This window comes from Anopheles stephensi, chromosome 2 (assembly GCF_013141755.1).
Source record: "Anopheles stephensi strain Indian chromosome 2, UCI_ANSTEP_V1.0, whole genome shotgun sequence".
Classification (NCBI taxonomy): Eukaryota; Metazoa; Arthropoda; class Insecta; order Diptera; family Culicidae; genus Anopheles; species Anopheles stephensi.
The window spans coordinates 87,302,102-87,321,822 of NC_050202.1; the positions used below are offsets into that span (position 1 = coordinate 87,302,102).

Genomic DNA, 19,721 nt, shown 5'->3' on the forward strand with positions numbered 1-19,721 from the left:
CTTCGGTTATTTTTTAAATAACAAACAGCCCAATCGTGGCCCAAATGTCCCAAACAACGGTCGTGTCATTTTCACCATCTGTCAACGACGAACTGTCAAAGTGACGTCATCGACTTGTTTGGCTGGCTTGTTGTCAAAGTGCGCAAGTCGTCTGTAAACAAAGCTGCTTCTTGGAAATCAAGCTAAATTTCTCCGCGAAAAACCCGTTCCGTGTGAACAAATCTCTAGTTTAAGTAGTTTGGAAGCACCATTTCCATAATGCCTCCAGTAAAAACCGACGGAGATAGCGATGGGGATGGTGATCTGTCCGGAGCGGAGTCGGAGCATTCCGGATCCAGCCAGGGGCAGGACCACGATTCCAGCGCGGAGGAAGCGGACGAACCGGATTCGGACGATTCCTCGGAAATGTCCGAAGGAGAGTGCGAACGGCGCCGTACAAATTGCCAAGATAATCTAAGTATGTTCGCACCCGCGATTCCGAGAGCGTTCGTAGTCTAATCGTATCGTTATTGCAGCGAGCCTGGAAAAACAGTTTGGTATCCTGAAGGAACAGCTGTACAAGGAGCGTATGGTGCAGGTGGACTATAAGCTGCAACAAATCCGCGGAGGTCGGTTGCAAGATTATTTTATACCACTGCAACAGCTACAAACCAACATGGACAGCCGCAAAGAGGTTGCGGAGGTGATGAAGAAGTACCGTGTCAATAACATTAAGAACAAGTTTGAATCGGAACTGCAAGCTTGCTACCAACATTTCGATGTAAGTTAAATATTGCATCCGTCTAGCGAGTGTTTCGGAAGACTAAATTTGAAATCCACTTCTTCCCACATAGAGTGAACAAAATCTCGCCAACGATGTCATTTGTGACGAACTGATGGAGAAGGTGCGCCGGTTGGAGGAGGATCGCCACAACGTGGACATATCGTGGGCCGACTGGGGCACGAACACGCGCACGGCCAAGGTACGCGGACCGGGACGCAAAAAGGCCGTTACCGTGTCCGGACCGTACATCGTGTACATGCTGCGCGAGGAGGAAATTCTCGAGGATTGGACATCGATTCGAAAAGCACTGAAACGGTCGACCGCTGCCGCTACCTGATATTCGTTACAGTAACCACTTACTCAGCTGTACAGTTTTTACGCCAGGTTTGTCGGATCGTGTCAAATCTTCCCTCGCGCGGATTTGATTCCAGAGTACATCTCGCGTTTGGAAATCGCCAAGACTTGTGTACGGATTTTGGGTGTACATTCATTTTTTTAAATACCGTTTCTCGTAGCGATTTGCGCTAAACGTATTCATATAAGATAAAATACTAAAACTAGGATGAAAAATTAAACCATCGGTCGATTAGTTTGCTTTGTCCCGAAAATCCCGAAACTCCCAAAAGAATAGCTTCAAAAACCGTATCGCGTTTGCTCTCTAAGATGCGTGGTTTTATTAAACATACTGACTAAATGCACTTACATTCCTTTTTCTAGCAAGAACTTCTCCACGAAAGCTACATGATCGCCCTTCAGCTCGATCTGGCCGCTCATTTCGTTCACGCGCGTGATGATGGGACGGTTCAGCTGCTTCTCGATGAGGTACCGCAATTCCGCTTCCAGCTGCCAAATGTCACCCTCCACATGCCGGATCGCCGTTATGCGACGCTGGCCACGGAACGCACGGCGTAAGTACACCGGTAGCATGTGATTTTTCGTACGTTGCACCACATACTTAAGGTCGGGCTGTGGACTGGCCGGTTTCCAGCCGGATGGGTAGCTTTCCTTTGGCGTTGGGTTCGGTACGGTCCGGGGTGCTAGCAATCGTTCGACGTACTTCCATTCCGGTGGATTCCGTACCACTTCTACCTCGGGATACTGCTCCAAATCACCGACCGGTTCCGAGGAGCGAAAAGATGACCATCGTACGGAGCCAGCTGTCACATTCTGCACAAGGAAAACACATTAATTATGCATTCAAATAGTTGATCTAACAATTCCACGTTTACCTGTAGCTGTTTTGGGAGTTGGGTTACAGCATTAAATGAAACAATTCGGTTTAGGTTCAATGTTTTGCTGCACAACATGCGAAGCGCCATGATTACGTACGAAAACAAACCGCTTTGATCGTGTCGGAAAGACGAAGACAGGCGATGGCTGTCAAAGTGTTTGTGTCGGAAGATAAACAAAGCCGTTTTTTCACCGCACAATGACAGCTGTTCAAAGTGTCCGTTACATAGGCGGGATAGCGAAGGACCGTTATAAATTAATTAATTACCCTTTTTTCACTTGCTTTTGAGGACATAATTTTTGTTTCTTGTAAAAAAAAAACTAAAATAATTAAGAACAACTCTTTTTGCTGCTTAGTTAACGTAAAAAAATAATTAGACTTCTGTCTTCAAGAAGAAATATGTAAAGTGTTAGATCTCCACTAGGTTTCCAACCATTTAAAAAGCATTTGTTATTCAAACAACAATTTCTGGTTAAAACATTTTTCTTTTTTCATCCCTTGATTACACTTTTCCCCTCCCAATGGAACTCACTATCGTAACAAGGGCATGCAAATTTACAACAAGTACAACAACATTTGCCAGTTAGCCGTTTATCTTTCCAATAGATTTGACGCTAACCATCAGCACCATTATCATGCGGTTGTCGAGGTTTCAATCGACAACGATGGACCGTGAAAGGCACTCCACTCCACTCTTTCTCCACCAGCTCGGCACGCTCTTCGCGGAAAGTTTAGGACAAAGTTTTCCACACCATCAGCCCGATGGGCCCGATTTTTCTATCTCATTGTGTCTTCATTCCTAAACAACTGGATTGCAGTCCGCAGCGAGCAGATAAAGCATTATGTACTGTCTGCCTCCAAAAAGTACACAATAAGACAGCATGTGTTTCGAGCTTACGGGAAATGGCCGGCACAGTTTTCCATCCAGTGGAAAAAGAAAACAAACACCAAGCTTTTGCTCGTGAATAGCGCTATAGGAGTGCATATCGGACGTTTCTATTTTTTCTGACACATTATACATCCCAAGGAGACCCATCAAACCCTCCCAGCACAGCGGCTATTTCAAGGACGTCGTATGGCCCAAAATATCTGTACATAATGTACGAGTCGTGGAGCAAAAGCAGCAGCAGCAAGCTTCAAAACGCTGGTCGAAAACGGCTTTCCCTTTACACGAGCCAGCAAACGTGGCGAAAGCTTCACTGTCGTGGTTCTCCATTTGCCGACGAGGCCAACGAGGTGTATCGATTTTTATCGTAAATCGTCGTACGTTGCACACCCGAGACCTAACGGGCAGTCCTGACAGAGACGGGACCCGTCCTTCATCCACCACCACCGGAGTACGGTGGAAGAGCCGCCGGTGTACGTGCTGTCACGGGGCAAATCCCTTTATGTATCAGTTATTTTATTATCTTCATCATTAATCAGTAAAAACGAGGATCGGTGACATGGAACCGGACGTGCTGGAGCTTCTAATGGAACACGCAAGCATTAGGTCGACTGTAATTGAAATCAATAGACTTGCGTAGGTTGCGCGAGCTCCATCAAGCTCTCCAATCAGATGTCGATTCCACAACGGACGTCACTAATGGCGAGGAGAATCGAACAGTTGAGTTTGTGAACTGTGCTTATCTAATTAAGCATCCCACGGTATGAGTTTCTCTTTGCGAGCTGATTGTACAGCTTATCAGTAAATAGGACAGCTTTATAGCTGCTGTTGTGGTGGTGTGGAGCTGGTGTTGTTTCACATTCCCAGAGCGATCTATTTACCAAGACGCAATCAAAAGTTCAAACAGCCAGATCGATAATGCTGACTCAGCACAGCTATGATGGGAGTTTGATTAGATTCATGGTGAATGTGTACCGTAGGAATTAGGAGGTTTTTCATAATTAAGAGCATGAGTTGAATAAGCGAGAAACCTGGTTTCTGATTCTTTGAAATCTGATTCAAATTCACCTATTAAATTAAATAACTATTTCGTGCATTCCTATTTTTTGAAACCAAATTAACCATCAAAGGCAAAAAAGAAAAATGGAGACGCAACAAAGCATTCGTGAGTATGAGACACCCCATTTTTACGACTGCGCCACTCAATTGCGTTTTATGAATACTTTTCTTGCAATGCAACGCTCGGTAACTCGATCCCTCTTTGTGTAGGAGCTAACACAGCTAACCAAACACGGAAAGCGATACGCAAAAGTATCCACTCCAAACTGAAGGCCCCCGTAGCCATCGGGAGGGAAAATGGGGGGACAAACTAAATAAAAGAAAAGCGATACGCATCTGCTTGTTTGAATAAAAAAATTCCTTCGACGCGCCATTTGGAGAATGACGATTTTATATAGTTATATTAGAGTATCGTGCTCTTCATTTTTCGCAATAAAATTGAAACGACGTTCTTGGGCGATTTTTTGATGGAGGAAACTAAATAACAGTGCGTGCCAATTTTAGTCTCACTGGCATGTTCTTCACGACTGGCTGAGTCTGACTTTGAAACTTTGAACCGGGAAGATAGTAAAACCACTTCAAACAGGTTAAAATGTTGCTATCTGAGGATGTGCCTTCTATTAAACTTAATATCTTTTCGAGTCTCATCAGCTGCTGATTATCCAAAGCTCAGACAAGGATGGATGGAGAATTTTATTTAACAATGACGATTTTTTCCAGGATCTTTTTCGCCATTTGAACAACTCCAGTCTGAATTTTGCTCTAAGATTGCCTTGGTTCAAAATTGGCATCCAGACGCTATTTTCGCTATAATCAATGAATAAGTCAGTCGTCAGGAAGTTTCAAATCATTTTCAACTGCTTCGCTTAAGAATTCTCCAGTGTTTTGGTCCTAGCTACTACATTTCAACAGATAATACTTATTCTGTTGAGCTATAATACTCATACAGCCATTTTGAGAAAGAGTAAAACTATGAACATTATACAATCAGCTTGAAGCACCTTTTTAGCTGTTGAAGTATAAAGACACTCTGCTGTCAGGTATCCCAAGGCTCTCTCTGCTTGGCCCAATGTCTTTCTTAGGTCATGTCTGCCATTTCTGGCTTACTAGGCTTAACGTTAGAGCCATAAATGTTAGTTAGTCTTCCATTACTGGGGAACGGTTCGGGTAGGATTTAAACCTCTGTCCTGCTGTATGAAGCACGAAACCCCAATTTCCAAATCCAATATCAATATGTCCTGAATATATTCTGGGACTAACGACTTATATCGTTGTAAACAAAAGAATTCACCGGCGAGTCCAAGCCAATTCCCAAAAGCCAAATCAAGCAAATGTTATAAAAGAGCTTTTATTCGATAATTTTAGCACAAACACCAGTCTCATCGTTTTTGGAGAGCGTAACTTAACATATGATCTGTACAAATGTAGGTGCTTTTTATTGCTTTAAAAATTGGTGAAGGGCAACAATTATCGTCATTCCGAGTTCTATCTATCCGGGAATCTTCTTCTTCCTTGGCACTATAACCTCTCAAAGTCTCGGCCTGGCATTTATGGCTTTCTTGTAACTTGATTTCACCCGTAGCAGAGTAGTCAGCCCAACGTACGGGGAGGATTAGGATTTGATACCCGGTCTTCCATGTGAAGACCGATACCGCTATTGCCGCGACCACCGGATCGTTCCCAATTACTCCCCAAAGGAGACCATAGGTGCAATTTGATGTTTTTTTTAACCCTTATTATCAAAACTTCAATATGTACTGAGTTCCATTTATCGTTGAATAACAGTTTTACTTAATGAAAACGCTCTCAACGAAAAAGAAATCCAAGAGCTTACCTTTTATTTTTTAAATAAATGGAAAAATATCTTCCTTAATATTTTTCCTCATTTTCTCATCCTGATTTAATATTTTGTTTAAAGGAAAATGCCCAATAAAGATGTTTCATTATGAGCTGGAGCTAATGTAAGTGACGAACGGTCTCCTCTAGATCGTTCTTCATCTTGTGTAAGCTATGCAAATACATCAAATCAAGTTCGTCGCTTTATAACCTTTTCTATTTTGGCACTTGTTAGCAGGGTTATCTTCCAGATTTGCGGTTTGCTTCCCACCAAAGCAGTAGATATCTGAAGAATCTTTAACTTTAATTAAATATTTTTACAGTAGGATACTTCTGAATCCATTCTCCAATTAAAAAAAACTTTATGTAAAAGCACAAAAAAGGCTAGATTCCAAGCAAAAACTGTGCTTTAAAAGTGTTGAAGAGGAGCTAAAACAACTATTTTCATAACTTATGTTTCCCACCCATAATATGGACGCTGAATTTCCTCCAAACGAGCTTACAACTACCATTCCGTCCATAAAACAGTTTCATATTTTATTCCTATCGACGATCGTAAAGTGAAGTTAACTCTCACCGATAGTTTCTTACGGCCATAAACGCACATCTGTCACAAAGTTTTTTATTTGAAGCGAGCATTTTTTCGCCTCGCGAATTGAATCACGAAATGTCTTTTTTTCTCCCGAGCATGTTTTGAATGTTTGACAACCCTGCCCGTATTAATTGGGTTGGAAGTTTAACCAAATTAAATAAACAAAATTTTCGGTTTTCCATCAAATTCATCACCAAAAACTTTCCATTTTCATCGCCCAAAATCGAAGTTTTCATGGAAACCGATTGCAAACACCAAAAAAAAAAAGACAATGACGACGCAACAAGGTCCGTTCGCTAGTCCTGCACCCAAAACCCCATCCCTTGCCACCTAGCGAGTGGATAATTTATCTGCTGTTATCCCATCCGAAAACCGAACGCCGTTCCTGTGTTCCCTTTTATATTATTTGGAAAGTCTTCCCTTACTTCCCCCGCTATACGGCGCAATATCCTTTAATTGCTTTCTTGTTGCTTCTAGGTAGTACATAGGCGCATTGCGTCTCCGTACGGGGAAAACGCGTTCGCACGGCCTACGAAATCCATCTTTACCGGTAAAAAGGGATTCGGCACAGCTTCGAACTGCGTCATTTGTAACTGCCCCTGTCTGCCAATGGACACCGTAAAACATAACCTATCCGCCGCTTATGTAAAGTGAAACGGCACACAACGCATCACGCAGCCACGACGCCGTACATAGGCTAGATCGACGCTAGACGGGACGGGATGAATTTCTCGCACCCCTTTTCCGTTGGGTTGGCTCGGCGCACAAACGCACAGCTTCGAGGGTGGGTGGGCTGCTGTAAGATCTCACCCCATAATGTATTGGGATAAATTTTATGCTAGGGTGTCATCGGGCGTCGTCCGTCTGCCACCAAGCGCCTTTTCCAGTTCGAGTGGAGATAGCATGGATTGAATTTCGTGCCCGTTTCTCAAGCGTTGCACTCGAAGCATGCAGGCAAAATTTGAGTATCGAAGAACATTTATGAGAACGCTTTCTATCGTGTGCCTCTTATTGGAATGTGTAATATAAGGCTGTACATGTAGCAGTGATGAATAAATTAGACTTCCTAGGTTGAAGCACTTGGCTTTTTATTCTACAGTCAATTTAAGCTATCAATTAACCTTCTCCTCCCACGGATGCATGGATACTACGATACGAGCTAATTAAATGGCTGAAAACCTCAACACCTTCTTGAAAGCTCTTCAAGAAGCAATTAAAACTATTCGGATTGGTTTTCTTCGAATGAAAGTTTTGGGGTAGCTAGCTTCGTGTAGTTGTTTTGCCTTCCTGACCGACACACGATGGTCACTGCGTTTAGGTGGTTTTGTAGCAAAGCCACAATGTGTCGTCTTGGGCAGGGAAAACTTTGTGTACCAATTTCCTGGTCCGGGTTTACTTGGGTTGTGCTATTTTAGACTATGTTCTATATCCGATCAATAGAAATGTACTGAGGAAGTTCTAGATGCGTCAGTAATGTCATTCGTGGTGAGGGACTTGTCACTGAGGAACATCTGTGATCAATACTGGAAAGATTAGCAACGAATCATAACTGCAGATTAATATCAACTTAAATTGCAATTCATTTACTATTTAGAAGACCTCACATTTCTATTTGCTACGTTTCGGCTTTAATAGAGTTCTGTAGCATTTAAGGCATACCAAGTGTTAAGGAGGGATTAAGTAATATGAACAATTTATATTTCAGAATGTTTACATGTGGAACATTGAAGCAGGAATTAGTAATGTCATCCGCATAAGAACATATTTCTAAAACAAATCCGGATTATCAGCCTTTGCTACAGAGAAATGATTCTGATTGGATTTGATACCAGTCGTGCCTTGTTATGGACTAATATCGTTGCTGATATTGCCAGTCTTTTTGCAATTCATATCCAAACTAGATCCTCAACTAATCTAAATCTAAAAGGAAATGACGGCACAATAGCAACCTTTTTGAGAGCTTATTGCTGGGAGGAATCGTGTGCTTCTCTTCTTTGTCTATCGACCTCTTAGGTCATGCTTGCCATTTCAGGCTTACTTTACTTAATCAAATCACGCAATTGGATAGTCAATCGTCACTACGAGGGGACGATCTAGATGGAATTTGAACTCTGTTCCTGCCGTGTGAAGGTTGAAGCCATTGTCATCTCCTCTATCAGCGAGCCGCCCCAAGTGATGGGCTGGTATCGTTGCTGATATGGTCAGGTTTTTCTGCAATTAAATATCCCTATTCAGATGTCAAAGGATGTCAGCAGTTCTGATCTATAGACTAGATCATTATGTAGCCTACAAGGTAACTGGGTTTTTTTTTTCACCTAATAACGAAGGAATGATGATCTCTCTCCATAATTCTTAGTGAAGTTTTGCGGCCTTCAAAATAGCTTGGCTTCATACTTTTTTCAGTCATCTTCCGATCCCCGTCTTTCTAATCCGTATCTCCTGATTTCTGTTCACATCTAAGTACTTGGAGGCATCACGTACTTCTCTTCTTGGCTTAGCGACCCCTTTACTTAGGTCATAAGCCTGCCAAGTCTTATTGATACCACGTAGATGGGTAGTCATTCCCCCATATTGGAGGACGGTCCAGATGGGATCTGAGCCCCGTTACTGCCGTGTGAAGACCGGCCCTGCTTACGTCACTACCACTGGGCCGTCCCCGTACATCACGATCCATGGTCCAAGATCCATGATGATCACGAAGATTAGCTTAGTTGTCAAGAGCCGTTACACCTTCACCTTCAATATTTTTTTCTGTCTGTCGTCCTGTCTTCTCCTTAGAAATTCCTTCACTGCTTTTGTGCTTGTGGGATGCCAATACCGCAAAGTTCTAGGTTTTCCTAATTGACGCGTTGACATTCTCGGCTCGGCATTGAGAAGGTGGAGAGTGTTCTAAAGCCCTACCAACTTCTATCGACAGATGCTCCTCAATATCTGCAGCTTTATCCCAGAGGGATAGAACTCAACTTCGAGAACTTATAAAGCTTATACTGTAGCTTGACTAGTTGTCCATATGTTGATTAAGAAAAATCAAGGTTTGCAAGTACCATATTAGACTTGCTTTCGATGTATCTTAAGAACCGTTAAATGAGTCCCTATTAAATCCTCTCCGGCGGTCCGGTGGCCGAGGCGACAGCGGCGCCGGTCTTCACACTGCAGGACTGGAGTTCAAATCCCATAAAGACCGCCTCATCGTACGCAGTGCTGATTACTTTGCTACGGGTAATATCAAGTCACAGAAAGCCAGAAATGGCAGGTCGAGGATGTAGTGCCAAGGAAGAGGGAGAAGAAATCCTATATTCTAAGTAGATCTTAGGCATTCGATAATGCTACAGGAGACTGACAAAAACTGAAGTAGAAAAAGGTAACATCAAACTTGCTGATCATTCCAGTGCATTGCAGCAAGCCAACATACGCTTTGCCTTTGCTCCAACACGTTCCCAAAACTCAACAGGCAAAAGAAAAGAACCCTAGTTCGGAAAAGTTTTTTTCCCCAAAATTTTCTCTCGTGCTTTTCCACCTGCGTCCTCCATTTCTAACGATGGTGCGTATGTTTCTCGAAATAATAACATAGACGATACTAATCCGCAAAATCTGTGCTTTGTTTCCCACTTCAACATCCTGCCTACCATCACACAAGTCAATGAATTTGAACATTTCCTTTCGGTACGCTGCTACGCACCGTCAATATTATTGCTGCGAAGCACTCAATCCCCCCCCCCTTTTTCCCGGTGCAAAACCCACAAACACTCGGGCAAAACTTTTTCTCGATGAGATGGTCCTACGGAAAGCCGAAAGTATGCGATAGATTTCTTCCAGTAAGGGGGTTCGGTTTAATATGATTTTTGATGAATCTCGGGAAATCATCTTCAGCGATTGGGAAACTTTCCTTCCCCGGTGTGTGGGTGTGTATGTTCCTATTCTCTTTGTGCTTCTTTTGATTGAGCTCATCTTCCTGCTCGAAGATTCGATCTAAATTTCGATCGTCAGCATGCGAACGAAGAGAGCAAACAACAACCCGGACGAAACAAAACGACAACATTTACTTTTCTCGACGGTTTTTGATCGGATCACTTGAAAAAGGTAAACACACGACCGGGCCCGGCATTGGCTTTGGCAAAAGCTGCAAAGCAATATGCAACGGCCCGACGAGCTGATACTGACGCGACCGACCGAGAGACCATTCATCGAGGGGCAAGATGGGAAGTTTGGGAACTCCCTTTCTCTCTCTCTCTCTCTCTCTCGGTCTGTTCCACGCAATAATACGAACTGCAAACATTGATTGCCGACTTATCAGGAGGGCTGTTTATTTTCGTTCCGGTTTTCCGTTGTCATCGTACCCTCGAAGCTTGGAGAGTTTGGAATGTGTTTTTTCTGTTCGGTCGTGACAAGATGTCTTTAGGTTCGCTGGTAGCAATATGCTCTAGTGAGCGAAATTGGTCTAGCAAGATGGAAGAACTTCAAAAGAATCTGTTGCTAGATAATCAAGCAAATAGAAATTAGAGATGAAGTGCTAGTCTAGAGATTGATATCACAACAACTGATTGGTGCTTTTTTATTGTAAAATAATACTATTTGTTCAACGACGATAGGAAAGCTTTGGGAAGAAGCTTTAAGCGTGAGTGAGTTCTCTGGATGACTCGACTGAATACTTATAGTAATTAAAGCGTTTTAGAGTAGTCAGAGGACATAGCTAGACAACTTCCAATAAAATATGTTATGCAGGGAGTTATCTTCGATCGTAAACTACCAAGGCCACAACACTAAAATAGCCAGTCCAATACCTTTCAAAATCAGTCGATTGTCGCCGAATAGAATTACCTCACGTCTGCAAATCCATTCTGTCCATCTTACTTAACAGCGCAAACGATGGTAAAGCCAACGCTACAAAACGAAAACATTTACCATTCAAACGATTTCCGCAGCTTCGCCGACCACATCGCAACACTCACCGGTCCATGTATCGAATAAGTCACCCATGAATCATCCGTGCTCTAGCATCGGCAGGCAACGTGTTCCATTCCCGGACGGGGAACACTTTCACTTTCAACAACCAAGCAGACGAAAAAATGTGCGATGTAGTGTACCTTTGGCGTACCTTCTAAACAAAACGAAACGACAAAAAAAAACCCTTCGCGCGCACTTTAAATTTATTGCCCCGTCGAGTATAAATTTACTCCCTCCGGACAACCTGGGGGAACAAAGTCATGTGGTGATGGAAAAAAAAAACTTCAAAATAACCAAAAAACATACACGCACACCACCACCACTCCTTCTACGTGCGCCGGAAAATTGGGGAGAAAAGCCGGCCGGAGAGCAAAATGCCTCTGCCTGCAAAAGGTTCTGTCTACATTCTATTAGCTCGGGTAAGTGTGTCTGCTGGAAGTAAACCCGAAAGTAGCACGTGATGTAGAATGGTGTATGTAGTAGACGGTATTACAGTGTTTCTTAAGGTCGGTAGTCAGTTGGAAAAGCTTATCGAAAAGGTCTAAAATATTTCTATTTAAAAATTCCATTTTAAGAGCCTTTTAAAGTTAAGAGACGTTGCAGATGCGACAGCGACGCCGGTCTTCAAACGACAGGACCGGGGGTTCAAATCTCATCTGGGCCGTTCACCCATAGGTGAGGACTTACTAACCAATTATGCGGTAACAATAATTCTAGTAACCCAGACATGGCAGGCATGACCTAAGAGGTCGTAAGGCCAAGAAAGAAGCCGTTTTAGAAGGTATGGTGGCTAGCAATGAGGTATCAAGTCCTTAAGGCTGGTCAATTCCTGAAGACTAGTAAAATTGAAGCGCTATCTTAGCTATCAATTTTGATCAAATCGTTCAATCGTTCCATCAAAAGGGCAAGTTCTAGCCCAATATTTGTGTCCCTATAATCTCCACTTGACATGGACTTTGTCCAAAACTGACGAAACTCTCTTAGCCGCGCTCGAGAGGGAGATGCTCAGAAGGATGTTTGGGGTCGCATGTTTCAATGGAGGGGCCGCTAAAATGACGAGCTCGAAGATCTCACCATCCTCCAGCGAATCAGACTCGCCAGGCTCCAGTGGGGTGGTCACGTCATGAGAATAATATCTGACGATCCAACCCGTTAAGTGCTTTTAGGCCGTCCTGTCCGTGTGGACTTTTAGCAGGCGTGGTAGTCCGCAGGGGTGGTCCAGTGGCCGAGGCGACAGCCCCTCCGGTCTTCACACGGCAGGGCAGGGGTTCAAATCCCATCCAAACCGCTGACTACTTTACTACGGGTAAAATTAAGTCACAGAAAGACAGAAATGGCAGGCCGAGACCTCTCGAGGTTGTAGTGCCAAGGAAAGAAGAAGAAGAAGGGAGTCCCATACTGAGAGGGAGTGATGGCGTTGATGCGTCCGCCAGAACGGCTGGCTAATAATCGATTGCCAGACAAAGGCGCTGGACTGTGAGCGAGGAATGTTACAGCAGATCTAGACCAAGAAGAAGTAAATAATCTCCACTAGAGGAATGAACTACGAAAATCGGACCAATAGAACTATTTTAAATGAGATCAAAAATAATTATTTCAGCTAATGTAGCTAATTTCAGACAAGAATTCCTCACAAATTTTTATCTGATTTTGAGGAAAACGTTTGCCATAAAGATTTAAAGGAACTTATCTCTTCAGTCTCTTCCCGTTCTTCAGGGGTTGAGAATCTCTGCCTTAACGCCGGACAAATAATAAATATAAGGAAAGCTATATCTTTCACCGCATAAAAAAACATCCGGCCAAAAGCAACTTCAAAGACAGGTAGAATGGATATAAAAAAGGTTTACAAAATGGTGCTACAAAGATGCGAACTACTAACTTCTTTTCTGGGTCCTGCTTCACCTCGTGGGTCCCTACCCTACGCACACTGATAAACTCTGGCAAAAATCCCCGAGCAAGTGAACCGGTGAAGCTTTCGTACTCAAACACAAAGCACGCTGTTTATCAGCGTACCCTAATCCTGATGTGCGTGCCAAGGACATTCGCGAGATACGCAAGAGCTTGGCTGGCTTTTTTTCCTTAGTATCTGTGGACAACTCCTTCCTTCCGCGATCAGGTAAACAGTCTTTTATGGACAGGGACAGCAGAGCGCACGAACCAAATCCTTGCAATTACGCCAACAGCACGCCACCTTGTTGGATGGAGAAGATCCTGTGGACACACGACCAGCATCATGGTTGGCATGGTTAGGAACCCATAAAATATTCTCTCCGCTTTTCACTCTGGCGTACCACCGACCGGGGGAAACAAATGTCGCTTTCCAACGGGAGAAGCATTCCGGGTGGTTGATTTATCGCCACGGTTCTGAACCTCGCAAGCGACAGTACGGGGGAGTTGGTTTGGTACTTGGGCCACCATCACAAAAAAACACCCGTTGGTCCAACGTTGATGTACATCATATCACACGGAGCGTTGTGGTAGAAGTTCGACCTGGCCAGCACCACGGCGGACGGTTGTGGTTTGGCGCTGGGTAGCTGGGGTCTTCATTTCAGATTCAGATGACTTCTGTGAACCTGTAATGGTAACGATGACAATATGTTAATTTCTCGGCAAACTTCCGGGAGATACTGCCTTGCGATGGGGGCCGCATCAGGCAATAGAGAAGTTTGCGGAAGGTTTAGCGCGTTCATAGGGTTGTTTGCCTGGGGCTGATGTGGTTGATTTGATATGAGATATTTATTTTTTCGTTCTACGGTCTCCAGCAGATAGATCGTCCTGAAAGCGCCAGATGCAAATTGTTGGGAAGCTTCGATGAGTTATGTCTTTAGCTGAGACCACAATTAGGAGCCAATCGGCCGTAGCGGTGGGTGCTGTTGAATGTCAACCAGAGTCAGGCTCATGTTTTCAATGGAACTTAGGCTCTGTGGGAGTGAATATGGGAGACTCGTATGTAATAAAAAGTTTGGAAAATAGTTTGGAAATTGAACACATGCTTACTCGTTCACAACTTTCCACTAAACATCGACAGCTTACCAGGGCTCTATTGTAGCTCCAAGCAAAAAATAGAACCCAGCCAAACGAACCGCTTTGTGCTCCAGTAAACCAACTATTAGCATTTTTCACTGCCGGACGCTCGGTACATCGGTCAGTGAGTGAGCTGATGGAATGCAAATCGTGTCATTAAAATTCTACCAGCGCGGCAAGCAAGTACTATCTGATTTTCCTCTCTATCTCTCTCTATTCTAACGGGTTACAATCCCCTTTCATTGGGGAGGCTCTACAAGTTTGGCTTTACAAGAGCAACAAATTAACTGGATTGTTGTTGTTGACACAATGATCCGGTATGGCGAAAGTTATGCCATACTGATTTTGAACTAACAGAAGCATCTGGCGGGCAGAATAAATGAATGTGAAGGAAATATTGTCGGTTGATTGCGCGACCATTCATCTGTTTAATTTGATTACTCAAATTAGCTTCAGATAAGATTGAGTTTGAGATTCAGTCGATAGAGTAAGGATTTTTTGGAGCAAATCTTATCAAATTTTATCTGGATATTGCTAAATATACTTTTAAAAGAACTAAAGAAGCACGCATTGGCTTTATTAGATTATTTATTGGCTTTATTGGCTGGGCTGAGAGACTATTAGGAGACAAGGAAGTCGAAAGTCTCAAAGTCTCTAAAAATTAACGAATATTGGTCCAAGATTCCTGATATCTGGGGTCATCTGAAGACTTTCAATTTTCTCGTAGCTGAGTAGACAATCCTCTTGCCAATCGTGAATTCTAGGATTTCTATTCTAAACTACGTTTATGTCCTCTGCATATACCAGCAATTGATTGGATGGTTCCTGAGCAAGCTTCCTCTATGACTCTTCAGAACGTTTAAAGCTTTGTTTTGGAGACATCCTAAGCCCAACCAGTAAAGAGGCCTTAAAGATTTACATCTAACTTCACCTGACGCATGCTATATCATTTCTTCAAGCTTGGTGAGCTGGGTCAGGATTGGAATAGGGCTCATAACCTTGACTATACCATCACATGCTGCTTTAAACCCAATGAAGCGATGGGCGCTACAACATCTTATTGGAAGACACAATTTACTCCTCAGTCACCCATTTTACACGATAATTGAAATTGCTTCCCCATTTTTTCCCTTTTCGACATGACTTCCACGTCGATTTGCACCAGATCAGTCCGCAAAGCTTGTCTCATTGTCGGCTCCCGCGAAGCACTAATTCATTCTGCGCGACGGAAGCACGCAAAAAATATGTCTCCCAGCGCCAGTCACGTTCGCAGCCGATGGCACCATTAAAAACAATCAATTCGAACGATATGCTGCTCTCCCGAGTGCTACAAAGAAGCACTGCTTGGGAACATCGGCAAAGCGGAACGATTTAAAATGTCTTTCGCTTCACGAAAGTAAAGAATTTGTACTGGAATAGATTTTGGGCAGTAGCAGCTTAAGTCTTCCGCCCCCTCCAGCAAGGTTTGCTGCTGCAGCGGGACCATAAAGCTGGCCCATTCGCCGACGGAAATGTCATCTAGCAAATGGAAATTGAAAAGCGAATCACAATGACGGCGGTGGCCGTGGTCCGACTGTCAGAGTGTAAGCAGCATAAAAATGTAAATAAATTTTGACGAAAGCATCGCGAAGGGCGTAGGTAGAAGGCATCGAAGTGTACCATTTGCCGACTAACCGACGGTAGGACTAATGGTCAGCTGGGGGGCAAGCTGGAAGGATCGCGCCGTGGGTTTAAAAGTGGAAAATGTGGAGCTGGCGAAAGAAAAACAAGAAACCTACCCCCCACCAAATGCTTGCCGACTGTATAGCAGCAAAGAAAAAACTCTCCTCGAGATAATATTATGCAAATTGCGTAGAATTGTCGGCCGAAACGAAGAAAGAAGTCTTCGCCAACAGGAGACAACAAAAAGAAAAAAAAAACCTTAGACCCTCGACGGGGTAAACAGGTTGCGCCGGGGGAAATGGAAAAGCGTCTTTGCATCCGCCGGCAGAAGACGCTCAAGGACATTGGGGAGAAAAATGCTTTAAGAAGACGCTTGGATCCGGTTATCTGCCAAGCGATCCCGAGCCCGAGTGTCCTTGGCCGTGTCTGGGACGGTGTCAAAAAACGAGTGTGCGGTCCTGTGTCCCTACTCACAAACCCCGTGAGGGAGAGAGAGAGAGTGAGAGATATGGAATATGCTTGAGTTTTTGTACCCGGTATCGGTCGCTTTGTGCCCTGGATCATTTTTTTCGGTCAATTTATATTTTTCCTTCCACACCGAAGGGTCCGGCATGGCGCGGTGGCTAGGCCAGGCTCGTTACGGTTGCGAGACAACACGAAATCTGGTAGCGACAGATAAAGCAAACCAAATCTTAATTGCTCATCTGGTACAGTAATTATAAATTTTTTCCCAACACCAGCGCCACTTTTGGGGGCTGGATGAGGATAGAAAAAAAATTGTAGCTCAAGTGGCGTCAAGCTGATGATCAGCGGAAATTAGCGGTGACAGTGACAGCCAACCAACCGACCGTCCAGACCGGACCGATAACTAGCCGTAACAAATGGCAATCAAATGAAGCGAATGGTGATTACAATGATGAACTTGTTTGGCACTTTTTAAATCGATTGTTTTATTATTGAATTTTGCGACAGAAAGGAATGTGAAATGCACATAGTATGATGACTATTACGATTTCAATTGCTGCTACATCATTAATCAAAAATTAATCTTCAAGAGAGAGCAATGATCGATGTCCTGCAAAAAGATATTACAACAGTTAGACTAGACTTCAAAGTTCAATGTTTTTAATCATTCTAAATCGCCTCTGAGCAAATACACTATTGTAGAATGGAGGACTCAGCAGCAAATATTCCGGAAAATACCTGGAGAAAAAGGGCTGATCGTAAGCTTGCCGATTGCCGTAGAAAAGACTCATATTATTTGAAATCATATCCAACATAATGAAATTAAATCAAAGTATATAAAAACTGACCTTCTTGGCACTAAAACCTCGAAAGGACAAGGTCTTCTCCAATGAGAACATCGATAACATGAAAGAAAACAATTTATGATGTCCATCTCTTCAAACAGAATAGTAACTCTAAAAAGACTTTAAGCAGTGGCGGTCAGGACATCTTGGTAATGAGAAATACTACTACACTAGCATTGGATCTAAGATACATCCTAAGCATAAGTGTGCATAAATGCATAAAATAAAAGGAATAAAAAGAGGAAACTGGTAATTAATGGATCGCTGAAAGTAAGGATTACAAGAACTGAAAACTACTCCTAAGCGAACATCGATAACATGAAAGACAACGAGTCTTGACGTCCATACTTCAACCCTTCAAACAGGATTGTAAAACTCAAGGGACGCAGTTGCTAACAGGACATCTTGGTAATGAGAAATACTACTCCAATAGCGTTGCCACTGGGAAACTTCCAATGATTATTTTCAAAGGATGGGGATGCCTTAAGCAACGCTGGTAAGGATTTATCAGACCAGTATATAGCATTTGTTTAACCATATATAGAGCAGCCAACCCATTCTGCCGGAAGCATGAACGCCATCACTAGCACGATGGTAAGATCACCGTAAACGAGCTCGTAAAGATCCTCACTATCCTTCCATACATACGAGCCCAAAAATCCTTCAGTGGATCTCCCTTTCGAACGCAGCTAAGAGGGCTTTGTCAGTTTTGAACAAGGACCATATATCAGAGGCGAACTAGCTTCGTCCGTCACGACAGGTATTTTAAGTGGAGTCTAATACTTTCAGTAGGTCGTCAGAATCAATATGCAGTTCTCACGAAAGAAGTCTAGGCCAAGTAGACAAAGGCAGCAGAATCATACTTGACACCTTCTGGAAGAGTAAAAAGACTCACATTTCCAGAGGTTTAAAATGTGGCTAGTGATAATACTAGGCATTGATCATACGTCCCAAGTCCCCAGATTCGTTAAGCTGAAGCGCGAAACGTTAAGCTCTCTAAAATAACCAGTTTTCCTCTCACTGCAGACTAATTGAGCGACACAAGCGAGCAAATACTTTTTCTAACCAGAAGGCTTTTAAACCAGAAGACCAGATTCCAAAAACAACCCCGAAGAACCTTGTTTTGTCTCCAAACACGCATTAAAAAAGCGCTGCGATGTTTGTTTTATCTCCTACTGCTCACCAGCGTGGGCATTCTGTTTACATTAAAAAGATCCAACAGAAGAAAGGTCTCACTAACAAGTTCATTACAAGCCCGGCCAGAAGCGCACGTGTAATCCTCCGACCGTCCGACCGACCGTTCATTAAAAATGCAGCCTGTTTTCGGATCAACACAGCAGCATAATTGTTCCACGGATTGTGCCACCGAACCCCACCCTGTCCCAGGACATCCGAGCCGAAGCGTGAAAGCTTTCACACTGAACTTTGTTCACCCCGCAAAGCCAATGTGCTTTAATAAATAGCCGCTTGATTATCTGCCTAATGGAGCTCGTTTTATATCGTTCGAAACAGCAACGCGAACTATTCACATTCAATTTCAATACGAGCGCCAAACGGCGGAACTGTTGTTGTTGTTTCAGGGCGCTTTCCAGCAGCGCCGGCCGAATTGACTGACAGCAGCTTGGCAGAATGGTTTTTGTTCGAATTTAGCCCTCCCCAAAATGGCACCGCCAGCTGTCGCCGACTGATGATCGTCGTGGTCAAATTGGATGCCGGAAGGGAGGGAGGGTGCTCACCAACCGATTGACTTCAATTGACCAAGACAAATGGATGGCATCTTCGTCTCCGAAGATGCTGCCCCACTTCCCGGTGCCCGAACGGTGAAGTGTTTTATGGTGCCTTATTGTTGGAGATGAATTTTATGATTCGATCTGTTTGGTGGAAGCTGTTGCTACTAGCTTCATTATGGGAGAGCAGTTTGTTTTTTCTTCTTCACTTCAGGCGCTGGTGCTGATTGTTGCTGATATTGATTTTATTACACTAGAAACGATATTCATGAACAATGCTGGGTAAGTGAGCCATCGGAAGCTTCAATGTTTTCTCCATGCCGTACAGAATGTGATTGATTTTCGCTGTAACGGTCTTGTCGTCATTCGAATTGAATATCACAAAGCCTTTCTCTAATGATTGATTAGTCAATATAAGATGTGAAACAAGATAGTGTTTTGAAGGACTGCGAAAAATCTACAGGATTAGGTGGTCGGAAACGTAGAACAATCTGTAACTCTGAATGATTTTCCTTAGCTCGACAAGATACAGAAATGTCACGACTTCTATGCCTAGAACTTTGGCAAATTCTGGCAGCAAATCTGCAAGCATCATTAAGTCTACAAGACCTTCTATATCTACAAAATAGCTTCAAGAGCTCTTCAGTCCACCAGATATGTCTATTGGTAGCAAGTTAGACTGTCCAA

At 43.4% G+C, this 19,721-nt stretch overlaps 2 protein-coding genes across 2 annotated transcripts; one reads left to right on the top strand and one right to left on the bottom strand.

The window, feature by feature from the left end:
* Positions 1–115: 115 nt before the first annotated feature.
* On the top strand, positions 116–1,338 carry LOC118505025 (breast cancer metastasis-suppressor 1-like protein). Its single transcript, XM_036040236.1, has 3 exons — positions 116–457; positions 516–760; positions 834–1,338. Exons 1-3 carry the CDS (start codon positions 259–261, stop codon positions 1,098–1,100), a joined length of 711 nt encoding a protein of 236 aa, XP_035896129.1. The 5' UTR covers positions 116–258; the 3' UTR covers positions 1,101–1,338.
* A 70-nt stretch (positions 1,339–1,408) lies between these two features.
* On the bottom strand, positions 1,409–2,150 carry LOC118505026 (probable 39S ribosomal protein L49, mitochondrial). Its single transcript, XM_036040237.1, has 2 exons — positions 1,993–2,150; positions 1,409–1,930 (listed from the first exon to the last, which is right to left on the bottom strand). Exons 1-2 carry the CDS (start codon positions 2,080–2,082, stop codon positions 1,463–1,465), a joined length of 558 nt encoding a protein of 185 aa, XP_035896130.1. The 5' UTR covers positions 2,083–2,150; the 3' UTR covers positions 1,409–1,462.
* Positions 2,151–19,721: the final 17,571 nt, after the last annotated feature.